Consider the following 26,534-nt stretch of genomic DNA (forward strand, 5'->3'; position numbering starts at 1 on the left):
CCCTCCACATCTCTTTAAAGGCATCTGTGTTAAACGTTTGCAGCACACAGCACCCTGTGTGCAGAGATGCTGGGACCCCTTTGGGTTCTCCTTTTGAGATTATTTCACTATCCTTAACTACTGTTAAGGATAGAGTGATACTTTGTATCCTTCCCAAAACTTTATTCCATGAGAGATTAGTATACACCACCTCATGTGGAGTGCTAAAGGGACTTTTCAGTCACAGTGACAACCCTATTGGTGGTCGGATTGGGGGTCGGGGGGGTCCCTTTCCGTCTCTCTCCCCCTCCCTCCTTCCCCCTCCCTGCCTCCCTTCCTCCTCTTTGGCGGGAACCCTTGAATGTCCCTGCTTAGGCTTCAGTGGGTCTGCGAAGGCAGGAAGTGGGGGGAAGAATTTTTCACCCCTGTCCTTTGTCTGCCAGAGTGCCTGAATGGAACCAGCTCCCACTGGGGGCCTGGCTGTCCTGAATGGACATCCACCCACCCCTTTCTCTGCAAACTCTTGCAGCATTTAGCAGGAGTGAGTGGGAAACTCAATATAAGGTGAGAACCCTGGAGGTAGAAGGCACGTCTTCCATTGTAACAGAAGATCCGAAGCTGAAGATTACCACGGACACCTGCAGACTCTCCAGTAACTGTGAAGCGATCACTGATGTCCAGACCCCGTTTTCTTATCGACAGAGGAGCTCCGAAGTGGACGATTCCTTCCCTTTGGCTTGTAGCATCAAACAGGCCTGAGACAAACTACCAATCGAGCCATCTCCCGAGGTACTGTGACCTTCCAGAGCTGCAAACCGCGAATACCAGGAGATCTCTGACCCATTTGCAGTGCAACGTCTTTGTAAGGCCGAATCCGTCCAGAACTTTGGTGAGCTCCAGTTGGACCTCCAGAGGCACGATCCCACTCATCCAAGTCACCTCACCTGAGTGCAGGACTTCAGAATCAAAGAAGAAGAAATCTGTGCCAAGGGTCCTCTCTCGAGACTGCTGCTGTGACATCCCATTCAGAGTCCTCCCTTTCGTCACCAGACCGAGGAATTAGGAGACTGGGTCAGTCGCTGCTGCACAGGAGCAGATCCAGCTATGTTTGCTTCTTCTAACCTAGGGTACTAGGGGCTAAAGATAGAACTTACCTTAAGCTGTGAGTTACAAAGTGTTTGGGTGTCCACCCATACCTGTGGCCCAGGCTTTGCAGCTTGTGTCCTTTAGGGTGCCCCATGCAGGGTTCTTATAACTTGTGTTATTTTACCAAACATTTTGATTCTAGTGACTGAAGTATCCTGAGGAACTTTACCTGTTCTGCTGCTACATAACACATAGGTTCCACTCCTCCACTGACTTTTTTGGAATAGTTAGGGATTGGGCTTTAAAAGCGTTTGGAGCCTTGAAAAGTGTCACTAAGAAGTAAAGAATTGTTATAGTATATATAAAACTATTTACCTTCCTACAGACCTTATTTGATGTGGTTTTGTTAAACGAATACAATTACCATATACGTTGTACATCAATGTGAGTGCACAGTACTACCAATAAGAACTGGCATCAGTGTCATTCTCTAACAAATGCAACCACAAGCCACTACTATTGAAAGAATCACCTGTAAAAAGTATTGCTATTAATTCCTATGTGTGTTGGTTAAGTGAAACACGTATTTATCTATCTTCCTTGTGTAAATAATAAGAAGTGTATATTTTTAATAAAACATTGTCTAACAGTTTCTTTGGACCAATTTTACTTACTAGGATTCAGTATTTACCTACAGCTCACATCCTCCTACTCAGATGAGCCTGGCTGCCCTGCCATTCTACCAAGATCCTTTGGGTAGACAAAGCGTAGGGGGCCTGTATTCCAAGGAATAGTTTTATAGAGTCTTACCTCAAGTGGACTTTAGGAAAACTCTCCTAACATTTCCATCAGACAGGAGAAACTGCTGGCCAAGATTAAAAGACTGATGAAATACACTGCAGATTTAGAAAATCAAAAACACAAGGCCAACCCAAGCAATTTTCAGGCTTCCACGAGGGAAGCAAGGTGGCTCTCCAGAGCAAATAGTATTACCCAAGCCATAACAAGAAATCAGTGGAATACTCATCTCATAGAAAAGTATCTGTTGTCTAACATTCTAAAACCAACTCGTGTGCTATCCTCCAGAGAATAAAACGAGTAACATTTATCTAGTTGCATAAGAAATGTAAACTTGTTATTAAGCTCCAAGAGACAATTCAGTTTGTGAGGTGTGGCTGTGTAAATAGTCATCAGTAATTTTACTGCTCAAGATGGCACTCAGTACAGCGATGAGGATTAGCTGGCAGATTGATTGCATTCTCATTTGAATGTGTCAATAGGACATAGTAATTATCTACTTGCTAGCGATTACGAGAGCAAACTATCATACAAGCATTTTAAGATGCCATGCCTTTGTTGCAGGTGGGCAAATCGTAGGGGCCGTTCGTCCATAATGGGCGAAGGGGTGCTACCTGTCTGCACCGTAGTCCATCATGGAGGAGCTGTGTTAAACTGTCAAAGGGAAGTGCAGTTTCGTTTTGCCAGTTCTGTTCCCCAACACACATGTTCAATGGAATATGCAGGGTCTGGGGTATTTTGCTGCCCCAGCATTGCATAGCCCATTGGACATGCAGCCTGGTGAAACTGCACCTCTAAATGTTGAGAAACCGGAGGGCTTCTTTGTTCATGTGGCCAGGGCACGGACATCGCCTTTGGAACCAGACCCTGGTGGTGGACCAGTGCAGGAATATCACCTGAGAAGGGAGTCCTTGGGGACAGTTGGAGGAATACCCTCAGGAGAGATGGTACTCCCACTCCCCTTTCTGACAAACCCCTACCTAACACTGTCACCACCTTTATAGGTTATGAATCCTGTCCCGTTGACCCCTCCCTAATTCCAACAGGTACTAACATTAAAGGTATGCTTAGGAGAAGAAATATATCCCTATCCGACATACCCACAGTCACTATGGGACATTCTCATCTAAAACCCATTCATCTACAACCACACATCTGCCCCCTTCATCATGACAAACACTTCTCTCCATCGTTAGGGAAATCTACAACTCCCATACTTCCTCTGCATTGCCTCCTTTCAAAACCATTGGGACGAAGAAAAAGAGGAAGAGAGCTATGAAGATTGCCCATAGGAACCAATGTACCATGGATTCCTATGGGCAGTCTCCATCTTGTCCCATTAACGGGGACAGGCAGGGTCAGGCCTCCCTTTTTAACCACCCACACCTGACTCCAATAACATTCCCTGGCAGTATAAAAGGTGAGCACGGAGACACTGAGCGAGATGGGGATGCAGTGTGGACCAGAGGAGCTAAAGAGCAGAGGAGAGTGCTGAAAGAACCCTGAAGAGCCTGGAAGGAAGCTGAGGGCCAAGACGCTGATCTTGTGTTGTTGAAGGGCTGCAGCAGGGCGAAGGAGCTGTGCCTTCCAAGAGCCAGAGAGGGCAGATCAGATCCTGTTGACTGTCCACAGAAGCACTTGTTTCCCCAGTGCATATGAAACTAAGCCCAGGTACCTGAGGGGCAGGTGGGAAGACCCTGATCTCGACCCAGAGAGCTCCAGAGAAGTTGCTTGCGCTAACCGGGTGAGTCTCATGGCAAGAAAGAGGCAATCCCGGTGAGCGTGTGTGGCTGGAGCGGGAACCGGAGCATTGAATTTGATAAAGAAAGCAGGATATAAAAAAGGCCCATGAAAGGAATAAAAATAAAGTAACAGCGTGGTCAGGTGGAAAACGAAAGTACGGCCATTCAAAAGGCTTTGTGCACAGTGTTTAGGCTCGAGCCCGAACGAGGGACCCAGAAATTGTATTTTAAGAGCGACATTCTTTTGTTAAAGCCAAGACTGAAGAGAGCTTGAGAATATTGTGCGAACTGTTGAATCTTGTTGAACTGTGTAAAAGCCTACGAGTATCATAGGGCATAGCAAACACTAAAGAATAAAGCTAGGGGAAAAGAACCCAGAGAAAGGAAAGTGAAACAGTTTGAGCCCAAAAGAGGTGAACCAAGGAAAGAAATTGAAAGGGAGAGGCTGGCGTCCAGTAGAGATTTAAAATGCATTTTCCTTTAACTTTTGTGTTTGTGCTGCAGAGCTTGGAACTTGTGTTGGTGCTGCAAAACGCAGGGGATTGACCTGGACTTCGGGGAAAAGGGAGACCCGAGACGTCAAAACCCCGACCTTTGAGACAGAGTACATAAATGCTAAGCAGGCTCTAGAGGGACGAACCAACTACCCCAGGTGTACACGCATAGAGTGTGCCCATACGCCAAGTGCTCCACCCCACCCACGTGTTATACAAGAATCATTTGATGCCATTATGTCATACATTTCTTTCCCACTGATTTTATGTTTGTATTACATTTCTCTATTTCACTTGTATATTAGACTGAGGGCAGGCAATAGGTTTTGTAGTTTGTTATTCTTTTGGACTACCGACTGACTAGGGCCGTTTTCATTTTGTTTTCTTTTTATTTAGATGTTAGAGTGTGCTCCCATCTTCAGTGTTAAGGCAAGGCAGGAGTTATTTAAAGCCTCTTTTGAAGTAAATAAAACTGTCAATTTGTATTTTTAGTATCCCCGTCCTTCTTGCTCTACCATGTCGCCTCACAATGTGCATAAGGCTACTCCTGTGCCTTACTACCAAGGTGCAGTCGGATCTGTGGTTAAATTACACAGTATTCTTAGAAGACATTTTGGTGCAGCCATTCTAGCCACTTCGAACTGTGGCATGACATTTTATCAGGCATCTATTATAAAGCAAGCATGATAAGTGTTATTATGTGGCTAGGCTGACATTTTAGTGCAACCAGTCTAGCTGGGACATATTTTCCTATAGTATTATTGGCATTATGTGCAAAGCAAATATAAGTTTGTGTTTACGTGGGAATATTGGCATATATTGGTACAGCCAACATGAAAATGTATGGACACAGCCAGTCTGAAAATGTTTTTAATCTTGATATATATATAGACAGAAAGGTCAACATAAAAACATGATTTTTTCATGAGTCACCCTACAAAACTAATTGCAAACTGACTTTTTACCCAATTTTTCACAGAAAGTGTGCTGTATAATGAACCATTTTAACCAATTATTCCCAGTTTCCCCTAAAGCCCACCCCCGAACCTCCCGGCCCCCTGCTGGCTGGTTAGGGCTTACTTTCTAACATATTTGTGGCATATAAAAACCACTCCATTAAGTTTGGCAAGTATATATTTGTTTCAGGATTTTGTAAGAAACACACTGGAGAGAGTCTGCAGAGATCTTTAAGCTTGCACTTTGTGCTGCAAGTCACGGGACAAGATATGGTTAAATATATGTGACCATACTCAAAGCCATACGGGGAAAGTTATTGCTTCTGTTAAAGGAAAATATTTCAAATGTAGAGGACTCTGCATTCACCAAAGTACTGGGTCACAACACAAACAAGTGAGTGGAGCAACAGACCTCCAATTTCAAGTCTACAATACTGTGGTTTGTGAAAGAAATGTTCAGATAAGGCAAACCGGTCCTTCTGAACAATCATTTGCAACAGGAAGTGTCAATGTTCTAACGGGACGGGAACGGCACCAAAAATGTGCCACATGCCTGTCAAATAATGGCAACATTCTGTTACCAAACCTCTAGGCAAGGTGGACGAAACTAAAGTGATTAATAAAGAACACTTGTCTGAAATCTTGCTCCAAAACGTATAGTACTGAAATAAATTTAGAAGAAAATTTGTGAAAATCACAGCATCTTTTTCATGCGAAAATTGGTTTTAAATGCCTCTCCACCACCCAACCCACGAGGGGCATATTTTGTCACACCGACTGTATTTTAAAGCGGTTTCAATTCGGCTTCTTTATGATAATGTGGTCTCCTGTCATTTTCAGATTCTGGCTACAGATAAGTACACAAAAGGATACAATAGTTACAAATCTCAAAAGAAAGGCAGACCATGGGACAACCAGCAACCATAACTAAAGACAAAACATGGAGCAGTGAAACCTTAGTACCTTTCTTCTGACTTCCTCCTCCTCATCAGTCCTAATGCATGCCGGATCATTTAGGAGCGGGCTTAAGAGAGGGGAGGATGGCTTGGTGTCAGGGCTCAAGTTTGGAGATATTGAGGAGGATAGTCCCAGTTGGATTCCTTGAGAATTCATAGATAAATCGGAGAGGTGAGGACTACCTGGAAGAGAGCCTGTTGAATGAAAAAAGGCAGCATTAAGAGGGATTCACAAATTTAGGAAGATGACAAGAACCCGAATAGACTTAAAGACTGGCATATGTATACATTCCAGAGAGTACGTCCTCAAAGATATTTAATTCTATTTAGGACACTGCTGTAGGAGCACAAAAGGTCTATGTTATGTGAATTGGGCTAGCAAATCAGCTCCAAGCGAAATTCCGTTCTTCCATGAGAAAAATGGAACTTATGTTAGAACTATTCAACATACTAGTTGCTAAATCTACAAAGAGGTTTTCTACAGCACAGCCATACATTACTACACAACTCAAACAACAAAAGCTAAGACGGCATTCGCTGAATCTACGCACAACAAATAGAAATATACCTTTTAGTGTAATTCCACAATCCTCCGACTGTTTGGGGTAAAAATCCTAGCATTACTTCTGCACACAACAGTAGAGCAGTTTAAATGCTGCAAAGAAGTAGACCAATGTGACCAACAGAAGCGCATAGCTCCATTTCACTTGCAGACTAAAACTAGCATTTAACTATATGCACTTGAGTGAGAAGAGAGGTGCGATACCATATGGAATGCACTGGGTGCTGGGATGAGTAATGGGTCCGAAGCAGATGTTTACCAGTTTGATGAATGTGCAAAGTAAGCAGTTTCTAGAACCAAAAAAATCCTAGACACGTAGAGCAAAGCTAATAAAAAACGTTGAAGGGTTTACCTGCCAAAGCTGCATAGGAATTTAAAATATTTATCAGGTAAAAAAAAAAAACGACATGTCAGATTAACATATCACCATTTCATTAAAAATGTGTTGCACATTTTTACACCACAGAATAGTAATTTTCAAATAACATTGTAGGGTCTAGAATGTCAGTGGAAACTGGGTGTACTTGGCTCCCAAACTGTGGTTGGCGCTGTCCAGGTCCTACTCATTAAGGATGCATCCTTTGCGATTAGCTTACAATCTGGAATAGCCAAGTTGTATTCTGCCTCCCCTGCCATGGAAAATAATGCAAAGTCTTGGATTGAGGTGTCACAGTGAATGGACGCCAGTAGCGTGAAATGTAGTGGCAGTGCAACAGACCATCCATGAAATTCCTAAGCCTTCCATTCTGAGAAATACTATGTCTACCCACTAAAAGTAACTACGCTACACGTTAGGACATGTATCCAACTACTTCAAATACACAACCAAACTAAATCATTGATCAATGAAGTCTGATGCACATGGGTCAATTTTATTGACACTAGTACACAACTGAAGTACAAAATGTTCAAAATATTTATGTCTCAGAATATAGAAATAGTGAAACACATTGGTATAGTGAACGAATGGTTACACATTACAACACTACACATTACAAAGGACATAAAAAATGTGAGATCATCTCAAGCATTCAGAGAATATCAGACATTCTGGCACGGTGTCCCTGTCATTTGACAGGGAATGGAATGTATGCATAGCTAAGCAAGATCCTTAGATGTTGAACAGTATGAGCAATCAGAAATGAGAAGCATACACCTGTTGCAATGCATGCATCTTTCAATACTAACATGTTTAATAGAAAAAGTGTCAGACTATTGAATGAAAAGCCAAATGAATGAATACAGAAGACCGTTCAAAACCGCTTCTTTGCACTCTGGTGTGAATCATTACATTGGTGAAATACACCAAAAAGGAAAGGTAACTGTATAACTTTGGAATTTGTTACAGATTACAACGCAGTTTGTATCCTAAATTGACATGTGTTTTGAAAAAAGTGGAACATATACCACAGATGACCCCCGGATTGCAATATTCATGTATAAACAATGCCAATGTGGTGTGCAAAGTTGGATTTTGTATTAAATCTTAAAATTGGTCTTCAGCTTTGCTAAGTAGGACAACATTTCCTCAGATGTAAGCATAATTACCCTTATGGAAGTAAAGTATATACCTAAAATGTACTACCAAAAACCAGCATGCAAAAGGGAAAAACATTTGGTATCGTTACAAGCCCAGATGCTTGAAATCGTTACATCTTCCCAATCCTAAAAAGCACAAATTCAGATTTGTAAAATAGATAGAAAATAAAAACACATTTTGCTTCAATGAAGTTTCAAATGCCCAAAACAGAAAAATAGCTTTCTGAGTGACAGACAAGCAGCTGGTGATAGGAGCAATTAAACTATCATGTAACAGAAATGATGCAGCAGGAATATACACAATATGGAATATGCAGCTGGGATTCCAGTAACTGGAATGCAGGTGTCTGGTCATATGATATGATTGTTGGGTGATGCAACAATCATACAGGTAAAACAGGCTGATTGGGCTAAAGTGGCACTCTTGTGTATAAGGTCTTGATGAGGCGGCTGAAGTAGAGTTTGAACCCACAATAGCCTCCACAATAGCATTCATCAAAAAAATGGCTACCAGAATAATCTAGCAGAGGCAATATAGCTGCAGTTTCCAAAAGGACTATACTGGAAGGAGAATAATGACATGGCTTTGTAGAACTTTCAACTAAAAAAGGCAATAGTTAACCAAACAGCGAGTTCTCAAGAAGCAACAGACATTTCAGGACCAATTAAAACCTGCAGGCTCCTCACCAGTGTAACACTGTTGTTGGGAAGACACAGGGTAATAGGTCAAGATTTTGCGATTTCAAGTGCAGACCCTGATACACGAGGACTGTGCTTTTGAGGCTTAATCTGTGGCTGGAAGGAAGTTATGCATAACATGAAAGCTTTCGTTTTAAAATCAAAATACCAAATCTAATGTGAAGTAAGGTGAAGGGTGTTTGATTTACCTCAACACAGAATTAGGGAAAAGAAAACCACCTCTGGTGGTACGTCCGAAGAAAAGAGTATGGCCATGACCAGAATAACAGCAACACTAGACCTGTGTGTGTAGGAAATGCTACTACTATCCAAGCTATACCAAGTCCCCCCATAACATCTAATCGGCACAGCACATTCACCAGTGCCCTATGCTACTGATGAACCAAAAATTGCCAAGACACCAAAATGAACAATCTCCCTCAAGCCATCAAACAGAGATGCAAGCACAGATTCAATGCCAGCAAAAGGTCAGAGTACTGCTTGTGCATTCAGTTTATTGTTGACCTATTGAAATTGTGCTGTTGTAGAGCCATTGTTATAACCAAATGTTTGGAATGCTAGGCTTCTAAATTGAGGCCCACTCATGTCCAGGGTCACCATTTTTTAGATGCAAAAGATCAAAAACCCTTTCAACCGGTCTAAGACCATACAATGGAAGACTGATGTGAAGCATCTGGGACCATCAATACTTTCCCCTCTTCAAACAACAAGGAGGATCAGATTGTCTGGGAATCCAGAGAATTGCATACCTGCTATAAGAGTTGTGTTAAACATGAAGAGCAACATTGCTGAAAAAGTCAAACAGAAATTTAAAAAAGCTCCCAATTCCATTCTACCTTAAAATAATGAAAAACTATATACTAGCTTACCGAAAGATAGACTCATGAAAATAATTATCAAGAATCAGTGGTGGGCTCAGATCACTCATTGGGAATTTAGAATACTTCCATGGCATTTATTGATGAAAACTGACTACTTTACATGCTCTTGATATATATATATACACCGATAGGGCATTCCCAACCAAAAGTAACTGCAGGAAACCAAAATAACTATACAACTGCATTCTTGAGAACATAAACCTTTACAACTTGCTTAACATATATAAATGGTTGGGGTACTCTCTCTCAGTGTTCACTATATTACCACTATAAACACTTGTGGGAATAGCTCAAGCAACATCTTTGGTTGTGATATCTCACAAGTGGACTAAAGCCATGTACCACTTTCCATTGGGTGTTTCAATAGCTTTTTCTAATCCTGCTGGGATTGGCTTCTTTTCTGTACCACATGAATCGTGGTAGGCAGGTTTGCTGCTGTACGCTAGTAGACCTGTATTTGTAGCTGTAGTATTATGCCCACTTCAGTGACTCTCTGGCTCTAAGAGTTTGAAGAATCACAGGACTATGCCTAGGTCTTTCATAGTGTTAATTTACAGTTTGCTTATGTACAAATTACATAGAGCCCCTTGGCTGAAATATTGTGCACTTATGACATTACAGGCGAGCAAGACATTTGGAAGGGTTGGCTCTCCACAGCCCATTTTGGAGCAGAACAAAAAAAAACAATGTTTACGGCTTATTCTTTCATTTAAGGTTCAGGCTTGTCAATAAAACGGCAAAGAAAAAAACATGGGCCAATCCAGAAGACGTCCTAAACATCACTGAAAACAAAACCCAACAACAATTCATTATGATCCTGCAGGGTTCACTTTCACCAGACACTGGTTCAAACAACCCTGTACCCATCCTAGTGCATGAATCAGAATTGACAAACACTTTAAAAGATTAGTTCCATAAGGGTAACCAGACAATACTACTGGATGTCGAACCAAGCTCAACAACGACCTTTCCTTCAAAGTAGAAAAAAAATGCTAAGTTTTCAGGTGATGAGAATTAGTGCAGAAGAGGTCCATGCATGAAATACGGCAAGACTGCATAGTAACAAGGAGATAACCCTCCCCCCAATAACACTTCAAGCCAAAGTGACGTAAGAAGTGAGCCCTCAGTTTAAGGGACAGAGGACATGCGTTTGTAAGGAAATCCTAAAATCTGTTTATAATTCTTTAATACCCTCACACAAGAACTCCTGTTTCACAATTCAATGTCGTAACAATCAATGATTTCTATGCAAGACCATCATTAGTTTCAAATCTGACCAAGCTGTTCATATGTGTCTGCCAATTGCAGATGTGGGAGTACAAATGCTTTGATGTAGTTTATCACCTTATGTTGAGTAGGGGGGTTTTGCAATTTTGAGATCTCATGCCATGCAGGTGCATTGAGCTCGACGTTTCTTAACACAGTGTTTGCAAGCTTAAGCCAGATGCAAGCAGAACAGTTAAAACCAAGAACTGGTTTACAGCAAGATAATGGTTAGAACACGGAAAAGCCCCAGTCAAAGGTTACAGAAAATGAATGCCACCCATGCACCATTAACCACATTTGGATTTGCATGCTCAAATATCCAGCCACCTCGGTTCCATTGAAACAGTCCGCGACCTGCCTGTTGGCACAATCCATGCTATTTTTGCAGAACATTTCTCAGACTGATGTCAATACAAACTAGACAGTGCATTATGCCACTAGCCTTCATCAGGGTGCATAATCTATACCTCAAAACATTACACACACAGATCTAGAAAGGGAATCCCTGCGTCATATACCAGGATTATGTTCATGTCCTTCATCAACACCAAAAGGGACTGACCGTAAATCCTATTACCTACACATACATAGTTCTATTATATATCCAATTCATCAACACATCTTGAACATGTGAATTGCATGCATCAAGCTCCTTATCCCCCAGTAGGCTAGTGCCACAAATACCGTCTATTTACATAGGATATTGCTCCAGAAGTGCAGTGATCTTGTTAAAGGTTTTAGCTTAAGGTTTTTACTGTATTCTATTGACAAGGAATTATTCCATGTTTAACAGGGTGATATTGCAAAAAGATATGCCATTGTCACACGTTTGCATACTGTCATGAAAAGAGTTTTACACTTTCTTTGCAACAGCAGAGGCTATGGAGCACAGACTGTTTGCTTGCATCCCCCCACTACCACAGGACTATGAATTAATCTACCCAATATATTTGTATGACATATATACGTTTTCAAAAAGCTCCATGGGGCGCATGTGGGGGCACAGTACACATTACATCGGAATCTCATTACAGACTACCTCTGGCTAACATGCAATGCACTTTTCTTAAAAGAGGAAAAACTAGTGACATTTCCACACGCAAATGTATGGGAGGATTAAACTCGGCATGAAAATCTTATAACAGATTCATGCTACAAAAAATACATTTGGGAGTGGCTGCCAGGCGGCCATTAATATGGCCCGGTTTAACACGGGTCACTTGCAAACGTGCATTGAAATGTTCTTGCTCGTATTCATTCGCCAGCGCCATGTGGCTGTTAGCTCTCAGTCAGCCAGTAGGATCTGTAACCTTTCTAGGGGAGGGATCAGTTTATAACTGACGAACAAGATCACTGCACGTGGAGGTCACAGGCATACCGGATACATGTAAGAACAGTTTTCTAGAGGAGAAGAACTTCATGGACAGCGTTTCAAACAATACAAAGAGCAGAAAGTACACACCATGCCCAGAGGATAAAAGACAGACCATGAAAATGCAGCCCTTCTCGTCCATCAGGAGCGGTACATGCTGACCAAGCAGTGCATGTGATATGACAGAAAATGCTTCTGCATAACACTTTGTTAATCAAATGACAAAAATGAGAATGAAGTCCCAAGTATATTTCACATTATATAAAAGGGAAGTGTTTTTAAAAATAAAAATTAAAAAAAAGCTGGATAGGCTGAATTAAAGACATACTGCCTAGCATGCGTGTTTCATGTTAGTGTGCTCAAGTCAAAGGACCGGCGAGAAAGGGAACACCAATGCAATCCCGCTCTGGCAAAGTAAGGGCTGATTGCAGAAGCAGCAGCTTTCAGCTTTGGCATTAGCCCCGAACAATGGGACGTACCTTGGAGCGCTCCACAAACTGTGCGACCAACAAAACGTCATCGGCTCATTTTCTTGCACGTAAGACATAAAGCATGTGAAAGGCAATGGCTCACTCAGTATCCCATGTCACACAGTCCCGGCCTTGTGAAGGTACTTGTGTGCTAAAGTTTTACAGATGATGCTGGATTAAGAACAAATGACTTCTCACAAACAAAAAGAATGGTCATGACGTGAATCCCCAGGCCTATAACGTTTGCAGACCTCTCCACAGAATCATAAGTGTTTGCTTACTAGGACTGCACTACACCAAAAGCCCAACAACCTTGCCAACGTGCCAGCCTGATATCTGCCTTTTGACAAAACTTGGAGCAAGATGGTTTATCTGGTGGATTGCCTACTACTGCTTGTAGCATTGCATGCTAAGGTGGAATATTCCAAGAGGCTTATGCATCCTGCAAAGCTAACAATAGAATTAACGTCTGTAATCCCTAGGAAATCATCGACTTCCACTTTTTAGAAGGGTCGCTCAAGCAGACAAATATTCACTAAATTCAAAGGAGTTGCACCTCAAATGGATAGACAATACATCAGGGTCGTGATAGGAGTGAAAAGAATGTGCATAAGAAAGGACTGCACAGCGAGGTCCTATTCACCTTACCATACAGCCATCACCTGCCATCCAAAAGAGGCAAGAAAATACCCCCATGCCAAACTCTAGAACAAATATTGTCCCTCACTAACCGGCTGTCCAAGGACCACATTTCATTGTTAAAGAGGAAACCTCTTGTTAAAAGAAATTGCAGCCAACACCCAATTGCCCCTATTACAACACTACTCAATCCTTCAGACCTTGAAGCTTGGACTAAAGATTGATCAAAGATGTGAGCCGAGGTATGCGTTACATGCCCCCAAAGCCTACCCAACACTGTGCTCAAGCCTTGCCACTGAAGGCGTATATATACATGCTGGCAGATTACTCTTAGTGGGGGAGCAAGGGGCGGGAGGGGAGATCCACGGTTTTGTGTGTGGGTATGGTGTGCCGACTAGGTTTATGTGCCATACTGATTTTCTTCACCTTTCTGGGCAGCGAGGCGAGTCTGATAGTAAGGCAAGTGGGATCAACTCAGTGCTACTATTCCTGTGTGCACGTTGACACAAATATCTCGAATCAGCAATGCCCAGTGAAATGACTTTCTGATCAATGAGGTAACATTTCCAAGTGTATGGGGAATGGAGTGATGCCAAGAGGGAATGGAAGTGCAACAAAGCTAGAGCCATCATCCACAGAATGGAACTGCAGACCATTTTCTGGGTTGTTAAGTAGGAGCACCTTCAATTGCCATAGGATATGGGAGCCTGGTGCAGTGGCAATCATTACAACAAGAATATCTGGCATGAAGGGACTTTGCCTCATAGAAATCCACATCACAGCCACTGGTAGGAGGAGAACACCATCCTCCAAAGTAGAAGAGGAACCTAACACAAATGATCACAAAGTGCTCTTGGGGTTATCGCGAGCTCAGGTCTGCAGGGTCAATTCTGGATATTTGTGCTAGCACTGCTCGCAGGAAGAACACAGTGTTGATACCACTTGCCTTACAGTCAGACCCTCCTCTCTGCCCGGAAAGGTGAAGAAAACCATTATGTCAAACATACACAGTCATGCCAAGCACATCACAGACTCCCAAATCTGTGGATCTTAACCTCACAAACCACAGTCTGTCAGGACTGATGATGTAAGAATTGAGCACATTGTCCAACTAGTTTTTGGTAAAGTAGTGAACGGTTTGGGAGCATGCTGCACATACTTCTACTCACAACCTTGATCATCCTGTAGTCAAAGATGGAAGGGCTGAAGTATTGAGTGTTGTAACGTGCACATTTTGTGTGCTGACTGAAATCGATTTGAACAGAAGGAGTTTCCTCCTAAAGTATGAAATTGGTCCTTCAACATTCAATTAGTCTGACACAATGTTTGAATGGTTGTGCCGACATTACCTGTGTCTCTGTGTTTGGCATGGATGTGTTTTATTGTTCCTGTTGGCTTGGCTTCGAACTAATGGTGCCGCAGTAAAAGAGTATGTACTTTACTATAGACCAAGAACCCTACTTTAAATGCTTAGCCAATGTACTATTCCAAGAGGAACTATATAAGCTGGCATTCTTTTCTAAGGTGTCCTAATAGAAATAGCTAACTCGTGATTGGGTTTAAATTTCGATAGACAATCATGCGTGCCTGGAGCACCAAACAGCGACTTCATGAATTTGTTCATAATGCTCTGAATGGCACCAATACTATATTTACTCACTGAACGTCGAGCTTAAGTAATTCACAGTATGCAAAGTGCCCTTCTGCACCACATGGAAGGGTTATCACCATGGTTATGGCAAACGTTACACCCTTGCATTATTCAGAGGGGTCTATATTTACAATGAAATGAAGAGCATGTGGGAGATTCAAGTCAGTTCGTGATGAGGGCAATGTCATTTGCGCAACAGACTTTTTTCAATTTGAATCGGAAATAGGCAGAGCAAGTTCAGGGTCTGCTTACAGGCGGCAAACACATGAAGATACATTCCAACTTGCCCAATTCCAGGTGAGGAATGCTAGTCCAGTTCCAGTTTTCACTTTATGTTCTGGGACTTCTAGTGTTGGTATTAGAATGAGGAAATGCGGGACTACAAATCCGAAAGGCAAAGTAAAAACCAGGACTGGACCAGCAGCCCCCGAATAGAATGGGGAACGTTTGCACGTTGCTTCATGTAGGTTTTATAATTACACACTTATTACCCCTTGTCTGCAAGAAGAGGAGGGAGCTTAGCAGTTGTTCCTTAGTTGTATCAGTGACTTATTTAATTTTGTTGGTTAAAATGGGGGTGGAACAATACTGCAACACAACATAAGCACGCTCCTTCAAATTCTATGGCCATACAAAAGCCTTGGGTTTCACCATCAGGTGCTTTCTATAAATTGGAATGCTGGATAAGAGGCAAAGACTGGAATTTCACATCTGATGGCATGTTCAGCATGAAGGATTATAAAAATATCTTCTTAGCGAACGGCAAGGACATATGTCAAGGGTCCACACATTTGAGAACACAATTTTAAAGATATAGGGAGTTGAAAATAGAAAATGTTTGCAAGGCAAGCTGAATGCTTGCCTCTCGAAATATTAGGGACTCTGGACGCAGACAGTATAGGGCTAGCACATCAAAAATGTCAGCAACACCCGACTGTTGACTAGTGGAGAGCAAAGTAAACTAGTGCTTTGTTGACCAAGAATACTGTAGAAAAGAACATTAAAACATGTTCCTTTGTGCTTGAAAGCTTAGGGTGTTAAAATGACTTGGTAAAATGAGCATCAATGAAAGACTTGTCAGAGGCTTCAATCAACACAAGTGATGGCATCCTTTTCCTCCACTCACTCTCCCTGGTTACCTGTTCTCAGACTGAGCCCCTGCCCCTCCCCCCCCATTCCGAAGAGTGATTCTCTCCAAGTCTGGCTTTGGGACTGTCCTGGTAGACTTATGCCCTCAGAAAGGGATAGAAATGTCTCCTAAAAACATGAGAAGGCATATGTGCCTCTGATAGTTTTTGTGCGTATGCCTTGAAAATGTCCCAGTCCCCTGGTTTGTGGGATGGATGGAGGCAATAGTTGCAAGCTTTGTGAGCATCCATAAGAAAAACATGTTTTCCCACATTTGCTTAAAGATATAGTCGTACCTTTAGATTCAGACATGGCACAAGGAATAAAATCTGAGCTCACGGTTTTCCAGTCAGAAACCGAAAAGAAATGAAGGATTGAAACAAATCATGGACACCTTGGGAGTTTGTAGCAGCACAGAAGAAACAAGTTATTTACCCCTGGTAACATTATTTCGACTAGATGTTCCTCCAACAGATTCCTCACCTTGATATCTTTTCCATCTTCAGCTGCTTCGAAAAAATGATATATATATATATATATATATATAGCAAGCGCGCAGTGCCCGTTGGCTTCAGTTCTGTTTTTCCCCTGTGTTTTCCTTTGCGGAATGACCCGCTTCGCATCATACCGTATCAGACTCTAAAAGAGCGTAAAGTGTAATGTCTGAAAATTCTACAGCGGGGTAGGTTGGGAGGGGCGGTGAGGAATACGTGGGAGGGAACATCCAGTCTAAACAATGTTACCAGGGGTAAGTAACTTGTTCTTCAAATGGAATGTGTCCTCCCACATATTCCTCATCTTTTGATAGACTCCCAAAGCAGTGTTGGTTTTGGAAGCAGGAGCAAGAAATGTTCAAAGTCAATATTAGTCAAAGACCGAATGAAGGACTCACATCCCAAATCCTCCTTCCTGAGGTAAAGATGAATCTAGACAGTAATGGTTTACAAAGGTATTCATGGTAGACCAAGTGGCTGCCACACAAATTTCCTTTATTGGCACCCCTCTTTGTAGGGCAGAAGATGTTGCCATATCCCTTGTTGAATGGGCCCTTGGGCCTTCTCGGGAGGGGGGGCAGGGGGGTCTTTCCCAGCTCATCTATAGCATTCTCCAATGCTCAGAATAATCCATCTGGACAGGATTTGTTTTTTTACTGCTAGTCCTAATATATGACCTATGTATCCAATGAAGAGCTGATCATCTTGGTGAATCTTCACCATTTGCGAAATATAGAAACTCGGAGCTCTTCTTGGGGCAATTCTGTGTAGCCTCTCCTCTTCCTTTCCAGGATGAGGAGGCAGGTAAAAAGAAATGTTTTTTTTAGATGCACGAAATTCTAAAACTATTTTAGGTAGAAACAAAGGTTTTACCTTTAAAACAACCTTGTCTTTATAAAAAGAAGCAAAAAGGGGGTTTGCAAGATAACGCCTGCAACTTGCTTAAGAGATGTAAGAGCTCTGACTAAAATGGTCTTAAATGTCAGAGGTTTTAATGGACATGAATGAAGAGGCTCAAAAAGAGCAAACAAGAAATTTTACAACACGATTCAAATTGCAAACAGGGACTTCAAAAGGAGTTGTGGGAAACACATTGGTGAGCCCCTTGAGAAATTCTAGGATTCTGAAATTGTACTACACTTCCGCAGAAGAGCGCTTATAAATTGAAAGCGCTGCCAGATAACGTTTATTTGTTCCAATCTGGAGCCGCAGATTTGCCAAATGTTGCAAGAAAGACAACACCAGAGGTGTATTACGTTGAAATGTATCAACATTCTCTGCACCAGTTGCAAAACCTGTTCCAATGGCAACGGTACAAGGATTTAGCTGCTGGCTTTCTGGCTGAAAGCAAAATCTCCATTACGTCATCTGGGAGGTCCCAATCCTTGTATCTCAGCCTCTCAGAAACCATATGTGAAGTTGGGTGTATTGACCTCTGGATGGAGAACCTGACACTCCACTCGCGAGAAAAGGTCCTCTCGTTGTGGAAGACACATTGTAGGGAAGATAAACATGTGCACGAGGTCTGGGTACCACATCCTCCTTGCCCAATCCTCAGAAATTAGGAATATGGATTTCCCAAACTTTCTCAACCTCCTGATCATGTGACGAATGACAGGGGCAGGAGGAAATGCGTACAGGAGTGGAACCTCCCAGTCCACTACAAACGCACCCCCTAGAGCTCCTCTTGGGGGGAAATTCCCTGGAGCAGAACAGTTCGCACTTCCGGATGACACTGGTTCAAATAGGTCTTCTTGACGGTTTCTCCAAAGGGTGAATATCTCTTGAAGGACTTCCTGAGCTAGTTCCCACTCGTGTAAGACTGCTCTGAGCATCCACCGCCATGTTCTTGTCTCCAGAACCGGCGATGGGGAGATTCCTTCTTGAATTGCCCTGAACAAGAGCTACATTGCCACTCTGCACAGAGGTAGGTACCCTACTACTCCTCTCTTATTGAGGTAATACATGGCCACTGATGTCCGTCATCATCAGGACATTCTTTCCCTGTATAGAGGGCAGAAAAGCAATCAGTGCTAGTCTGATCGCCATCAGCTCCAAAAAGTTGATGTGCAGTTTGGACTACAATGGAGACAAATCGCTGCTGAATGTCAGATCGTTGGCTCCCCAGCTCATGAGTGAGGCATCCGTTGCTTCCATTATCTCCAGCCATGGTCGCCAAAAGAGTTCTCCCTTCAGAATGTTGTCCGCGCAGCCCTTCTCACCCCCAGGAGATCCTGTGCGACTCTGCTCAGAACCTGAAGAAGGTCTGACCTCTTGACTGAGAATTGATACCACTGAGTCCCGAGAGCCTAGAAGAGGGATCTCATTCTCAGGCGAGCCTCTGGCACCAGAAAAATGCAGGATGCCATGAGGCCGAGCAACCTTAGAAAGTCAAAGGCCGGAAGATGCTGGGAATTCTGAAATTTGGTGACCCCCGCAGAACGTGTTGAGCCCTTACAACCCAACAATGCATGCAGGACTGCTCTGATGAACTGGAGTCTTTATAATGGCATCATATGGGACTTCTTGAAATAGAGGAAGAAGCGCAGTCTATGGATAGAGTGGCAGGTGATGCTGAGATGATCCAAGGCTTGTTCGGGAGAACAGGCCCTGATCAGCTCATCATCCAGGTAGGGGTAGACGTGAATCTCCCTTTCCTGAGACTCTCTGCCACAACTGCCATTAACTTAGTGAAAACCCTCAGGCGGAGGTCAGCCCTAATAACCAGGTTACTCACCGTAGTGACCACCTTACTCCTAGTCCATAGTCCCCTTTCCTCCATACTTATGGGACATCTCTCCGTCCTGTGGGATGGGACCGGAGCACTTTGTAAAAAGCATCCACATTGTTCCAAAAATGTGTCCTTCCTCTCTTTCTTGCGCGTGGCCCGGCACGCGGCCGAAACACCACCCACCTTGGCTCCGCCCCACGCATCGCCCATCAGTCCTTTTCTATCTCCAGGTCAGAGACCTATTAGCAATAACAGAGGATCCTTATTAGAGGGGACGGCGGGCGGGCGTATGGAGGAAAGGGGACTATGGACTAAGAGTAAGGTGGTCACTACGGTGAGTAACCTGGTTATACTCCTACATCCCGTTCCCTTTCCTCCATACTTATGGGAGATTCCCAAGCACTCCTAACAGGAACTACGGGTGGATGGAAATACCCCTTACTGAAACAGCCTGACCAAACTGAGCATCAGCTCTTGAGCTCATGTCGAGACAATAATGCTTACAAAAAGCAGATGGGGAGGCCCAAGTAGCTGCCCTAGCAATGGACTCACAGGGGACATATTTCTGAAAAGCAACCGCGGCTGCCTTGCCCCGCACCAGGTGTGCATGAATACCCTTAGGAGGTTTCAGCCCTTGGACGGTGAAAGATTCCGTGATGCAGGCGGCGATCCACCGAGAAATAGTCGTCTCAGACGCCTACTTACCCTGAGGGTTACCGAAGGTCACAAAAAGTGGAGAAGAACTCCTAAGCTCAGAAGTCCTGTCCAGGTAGAACTTAAGAGCTCTTCTGACATCAAGACAGTGCAGAAACCTTTCAGCCTCTGAGGCAGGGTTCGGAAAAAAGACCGGTAGGGAGATCGACTGATTCAGATGGAATTCAGTTACCACCTTCGGTAGAAAGGCCGGGTTTGTCCGCAGGACTACCTTGTCCTTGTGAAAGACCAAGAAAGGATGCTCCACTGACAAGGCCTGGAGCTCACTCACTCACTCACTCTCCTCGCTGACATAACGGCGACCAGATAGGACACTTTCCAGGATAAGTACTTGAGGTCCACCGTGGCCATTGGTTCAAAAGGTTTATGGCACAGCGCCGTCAGGACTACATTAAGCTCCCACAGCGGATGCAGACTACGAACCGGAGGGTAGCGGCGTGTCAAGCCTGCAAAATGCCTCTTAACCACTGGGTTACTCAGAGATTAAGAACATTGGTCTGTAGAAAGATAAGTTCTGCATGACAGAACGTGAACACCCGACTCTGCTAGGGAGGACACGTAGGACAGTACCGTGTCAATCGTAGCCACCCTTGGATCCAATTGCTTCTCCAAACACCAATGACAGAACCTGAGCCATTTACTCCTGTATTGGGATCTGGTCGAGCGTTTCCTGGCTGCCTGGATAATACGCATGTTATCCGTAGACAAGTTAAGATGCTCTAAAGACTTGAACTCCGGCACCATGACGCCAAGCTGAGCGATTGTGGGGAGGGGTGCCACATCTGCTGTTCCCCCTGATGAAGTAGATCAGGTTACCAGTAACTCCCGATCGGCGGATACACCGACAGGTGTTGAAGCTCTGAGAACCAAAACCTGGCCGGCCACCACGAAGGCTATGAGGAGAAGCGAACAGTTCAGAGTTCTTCAGCTCCCAAATTGCCCGATGGACTAGAGGCAGAGTCGGGAAGGCGTAAGCTCTCATGTTGTGCCATGGAATCTCGAGACCATCCCCCAGAGAGGAGGCTCCCAGCCCCCCTCTGGAGGCATACCGAGGAAGCTTCTTGTTTGCCGCCGTAGCGAACAGGTCCACCTCCGGTGTGCCCCAACGCGAGAAAATCCATCAGAGGACCTCCACCTTCAACTCCCACTCGTAACTGACCACTGCCTGCCGGCTGAGGGCATCCACTGTGACATTCCACTGGCCCAGGATGTGTACTGCTACCAGCCAGACACCATGAAGCACGGCCCACTCCCATATCTGGATAGACAGGTCCACGAGGGCGGGGGGGACTTTGTTCCCCCTTGCTTGTTGATGTAATACATTGACACCACATGTGCGTATGCGGACCACCTTGTTGGCAATGAGTGGTCTGAACTCCTTGAGCACCAGAAAAACCCCTGAAGCTCCAAATGATTTATGTGCAGGAGCTTGTCCTGAGGCGACCAGAGGTCTGAGACCTGAAGAAGATCTAACGTCGCACCCCACCCCAGAAAGGAGGAGTCCGTTGTGATCGTCACCGTGGGGTCTGGGTCCTGAAACCCTGCACCCCGGACAGGTTGCTGAGAGATGACCACCAATCCAGGTCCACTCTCGTGGAATCTGGAATCATTATCCGCTTGCGATCCGGGTCCACAGCCTGACACCAGGAACTCCGAAGTGCCATCTGGGTCCGCCTCATCTCGAGGCGGCAAGAGTAAGAGCCAGCGCACACGAGACCATGAGGCCCAGAAGCCTCTGGAACCACCAGGCCGACATGCTCTCCGACTGTGCAAACATCTGACACGTGGCTAACAGATCCGCCATTCTGTCCCCGGTCAGGTACACTCTGCAGTCGATCGTGTCCCAGCGAAAACCCAGGAAAATCAGGTCCTGCGAGACCGTCATGGAAGATTTCCGCCAGTTCACTGACAGCCCAAGATGGAACAGGAGCTGAAGGAGAGACTGGAGATTGCCCGCTGCTGCCAGCGGACAAGGGCTGCGTAACAGCCAGTCGTCCAAATATGGATACACAAGGATACCCTGGAGACGAAGATAGGCCGCAATCACCGACATCATCTTCGTGAAGACACGCGGCGCCGAGCTGAGGCCAAAAGGAAGCACTCGAAACTGGAAGTGCTCCTCTCCCAAAGAGAAGCAGAGATATCTCCTGAGTGGGTTCCAAATCAGGATATGCATGCACGCGTCCTGAAGATCCACAACGCTGAGCCAATCGCCAATCTGCAAGGAGGAGCGTATCAGGCTGGGCGTGAACAACTTGAATTTCTCTTGAGGTAGGAAAATATTGAACTGGGAAAGGTCTAGGATGGTGCGCAGGCCAGCCTGGTTGGATTTGGGCAACGTAAACAGCCGAGAGTAGAAGCCCTCCCCTCGCTCCCCAAGGGGAACGGGTTCCACAGCTCTGAGATCCAGAAGTTTCTGAACTTCGGCTTAGAGGGAGGGCGAGCCCGACAGCTGAAAAGGAGGGGTGAGGTTAGGGGGTAGAGGTAAACGGAAGCCCGCCCGAGCGACTGACAAGACCCATCTGTCTTCTGTGATGGTCTGCCACGCCTCCCAATGAGACGCAATGCGTCCTCCCACCGGGGTCTCGTGCGAGCAGAAAACCCTCATTTAGTAGGTTTATCGGTGGCGGTGCCACCTGAACCTAAGGAGGAGGCTGAAGAGCGGGAGAAAAACCGCGTCCGTTGTTGCCTACGGCGGTTATTCCCCGCAGGGGTATCCACTCTGCGAGATTTGCGGTCCAGGAAGCCCCTAAAGCCAGAGGAGGGTCGACTTTATGACAACGGTCTCTGGGTTTTGAAAGGGGTCTTAACCAGGACAGACAACGACTTAGCTGTCTGAGTGCTATCCTTCGTCTTGGTGAGCTCTACATCTGTTGTAAAATAAAAGCGCTCCTTACAATCGAACGGAAGGTCCAACACCTTGTCCTGCACTTCTTTTGAAAATTTAGTGGCATGCAGCCACGCCTGCCGTGAGGTATCAACCCCCAGCATAAGGCCCTGAGCCGAACTGTGTCAACGTGATGAGCCGCAGCATCCAGCAGATCCTGGGCCAAGACCCTGGCGTCGGATAGGCCACCTTTGAAGTCTTCCAGCTTCTCGGCCGGGATAAACTCCTCAAACTCCGAGGAAGGTCAGGATCCTGCTGAGCCGTGTCAGACGCCGCCTTGTCCACTGGGGACAATGGAGGCAAAGGCGGAAGAGCGGGGAAGGCACCGTAGGCAAGAGGCGCCGGCGGAACCACCGGCGGAACCACCGGAGGAACGGGTGGAGCCAGAGGTGCAGGTGGACATATCTCCCTGAAAAGCCCTTTGAAATATTCCCTCATGGGGTCGGTACGCATAAGCGTTTGGAATTTACCGAAAAAGGCGTCCTCCGGGGACTGTTTCGGAACCTGAGGAGGCCTCTCATGAGGTGGACAAAACCAGGGACGTAACGGGGAAGGGTGCCACAAAGGCCCCTCCACCGACGTATCCACATAAATCAAAGGTGCCGCCCCGAAGGCAACGAAACATTGTGCGGAAGAGGCATCCGGGCGTTCCAATCGTAAACTGGCCGATAAGGATGCACACAAGGGACTCTGCACGCCCAAGGGACCAAACCCTACACCTGAGGCCGATGGGGTAGTTGTAGGGGTAGCACCTAAAATAGCCGCCGCGGTCGTGGCGGGAACGGGCGCCATTGTGTCCTCATATGAGGGGAACTGCGGCACGTGAGTAAGTGAGGCAGGGGTTCCCGTCGATGGATCAGGAGTCTTAACTTTAGCCTTAACATAAGGAACCTCGGCAGAGCCGGTACTGTGAGGCCTGGAATGTTTTTGTGACATACCAAATGCCAAATTAGCCTTCGACGGAAGGACCTCAGCACTGCCGGCAAAAGAAGAACTTTGCTTCTTTGCCCCCTCAACAGGTCTGGTATCACCGCAGGACCGGGAACGGTGAGAAACCGCTTTCACCGACAAGGCCCTGTCAGGCCTCTCAGAACTGTTGGTAGCTTTAGCCTCTGGACGAGGGACCTCGGACCCAGGTCCGGTAACAGCCTTATCTGTGCGGGCCTCGAACATCCGTTGGGTAACAGCAAGCCCCAAGGCCTCGCGGCGCACCCCGGTCTTACTTTTGAGGGAAGCCAACAGAGGCCTCAGAGCGAGCTCCGGTACCCCACGACTCAGAACTGGGTCTACAAACAGCCCCCACAGGAGGGGCCTTGGAGCGTACTCTGGTATCCACAGGCCCCTTACGGAGAGCCTCAGAGAAAACTCCAGTAGAATTATTAGGCCCAACGGGCACCTCAGGGTGAACCCCGCTGACAGAGTGATCAACGCCCCTCCCGGCAAGAGAGGAACCCGGAAAGGTATCCCCCGGCCGGGGTGCTCTGAAAAGTAAAGAACTTACTGGGCGTTTTTTCTTCTCGTCGATGAACGCCTGAAAATGTAAAGGAGGAGTTTGTCAGAACACCTCCTCCCACCGCTCCAACCGACGTTGAAGTGCCCGGACCGAAAGGGAGTTGCAGTAAAAACAGGAGTCCCAACGGTGATCCGGACCCAAACACTCTAAGCAAAGAGGATGGGGATCCGCCCTCAGGAAACGACGGTGACACGAACAATCTGGAAGGTCTAGTTTGAACAACAGACTAGTAAACGAACGCTAGCGAGAGCCAGAGAGGAAAAAAGGAAGAAAATCTTCTGAGGATGAAAGTGCGTCCAGTCCCAAACGAGCGGAGAAAAGGACTGATGGCCATGCGCGGGGCGGAGCCAAGGTGGGCGGGGTTATGGCCGCGTGCCGGGATCCGCACAAGAAAGAGAGGAAGGACATATTTTTGGAAAAATGTGGATGCTTTTTACAAAGTGCTCCGGTCCCGTCCCACAGGACGGAGAGATGTCCCATAAGTATGGAGGAAAGGGGAAGGGACATAGGAGTATGGCGAAATTCAAAAGTGATAGTGAGAACCGCCAACAGCGAACCTCAGGTACTTTGTGCTTGCAATGGATAAGCACATGAAAGTAAGCATCCTGAAGGTCCAAAGACACCATACAATCCTGAAGCTGGAGGGCCTGAAGGATCTGAGAAAGGGTTTTCATCATGAACATGGCCTTCCTGAGGAACTTGTTGAAGTATCTCGAGTCCAAGATAGGTCTCAATCTGCTGTCCTTCTTGGGGATTATAAAGTATGGGGAATATTAACCAGAGTTCCATTCCGCTACAGGTACTGGTTCTATAGCACCTTTCTCTAGCAGGCTCAAAATTTCCTGCACAAGGAACGGATCTGGGGTTTTGAGTTAGTGGTTCCCTGGTGGATGATTGAGGTCTTGTTATGAATGGGAGACAGTAACCCTGGGCTACAATTTCTAATGCCCAAGCATCTGAACTAATATTCAGGGTCACTGCCAGACAAACTATACTTTTTGGTGAGGTTCTGGGTTAAGGCAATTGTCTCGGGTGCCTCCCAAGTTGTTTTAACACTTTTCTGAAGGGCAATGTGAAAGGGAAGGATTGGATCCTTTTGTGGACCCAGGTTCAGGATATCTGTTAAATTGTCCTGCGCAAATGGGGGAGCAGACCTGCTCCAACCTAGACAGTCAACCACCCTGGTAATGAGTTGCCTATAGGAGGCTTCTGAAGGGTCTGGTTTTGAAAATGCCAATTCAGGTTACGTATCCACACCACTGGCTGCCTGGAGGGTCACATAACTCCTTCAACCTGGACCCTTCTAACACCAAGGCCTCTGGCAAGTTAGGGGTACTGAACTCCAGGCCAAAGGGGGACATGACCGCATCAGAAGGTTCATGCTCTTCATAAATTGAAGATAAAGATTGGATCTTTTCTCAGTACAGGTTTTCTTCACCTGCATTGCTAAAGGCTTTGAACCAGTCATCGACGGTTTCTCCCCATGGCGTCCACATATTCGACACTGGAGATATGGGCGACTGCGACGCCAACGGCATCAATGGCCTCAACACTGATGAAGCCTGTTTTGCCTTCAATGCCCTCAAAGGGCTAGACACTAGACTCAATGGAGCCTTCTGCGAAATTCCATCATGTCGGCTCTCGATGGGTATAGACCTCATAGTCTTTATACAGCGCAATGGTAGAATGGCTTCTCTCCTCGTCCTTCGAGGGGGCTGGGGCCTCCTACTTGAATATTTTCAAAATTCCGAATTTCGAAATTCTTCCCATTGGGCAGGAGTAGAGGATTTGGTCAGACATTTAAGTCTCTCAGGAGAAGAATCACTAGAGGACAATGGAGACCTGTGACGCTTCTTTTTCGACTTCTTAGTCAAAGATGAAGAATGGGGAGACCCACTCATGGAGCGAGATCGCTTTTTAGATGATTTTCTCCAAGGAGAGTCTCCTCTCGACTCGTCAGAAGATCAGGTTTTAGAT

The 26,534-nt window shown here is 45.4% G+C and overlaps 1 protein-coding gene across 9 annotated transcripts in view; it reads right to left on the reverse strand.

The window, feature by feature from the left end:
• Positions 1-26,534, reverse strand: part of FARP1 (FERM, ARH/RhoGEF and pleckstrin domain protein 1) — a 1,178,254-nt gene that overhangs the window by 327,131 nt on the left and 824,589 nt on the right. For all 9 annotated transcript variants that reach the window (XM_069640745.1, XM_069640749.1, XM_069640747.1 and 6 more), the window contains exon 14: positions 6,019-6,206. In XM_069640745.1, the coding sequence (XP_069496846.1) occupies positions 6,019-6,206 (188 nt within the window). The remainder of the gene's footprint in view (positions 1-6,018; positions 6,207-26,534) is intronic.

This window comes from Ambystoma mexicanum, chromosome 7q (genome assembly GCF_040938575.1).
Source record: "Ambystoma mexicanum isolate Mex_15411 chromosome 7q, UKY_AmexF1_1, whole genome shotgun sequence".
Classification (NCBI taxonomy): Eukaryota; Metazoa; Chordata; class Amphibia; order Caudata; family Ambystomatidae; genus Ambystoma; species Ambystoma mexicanum.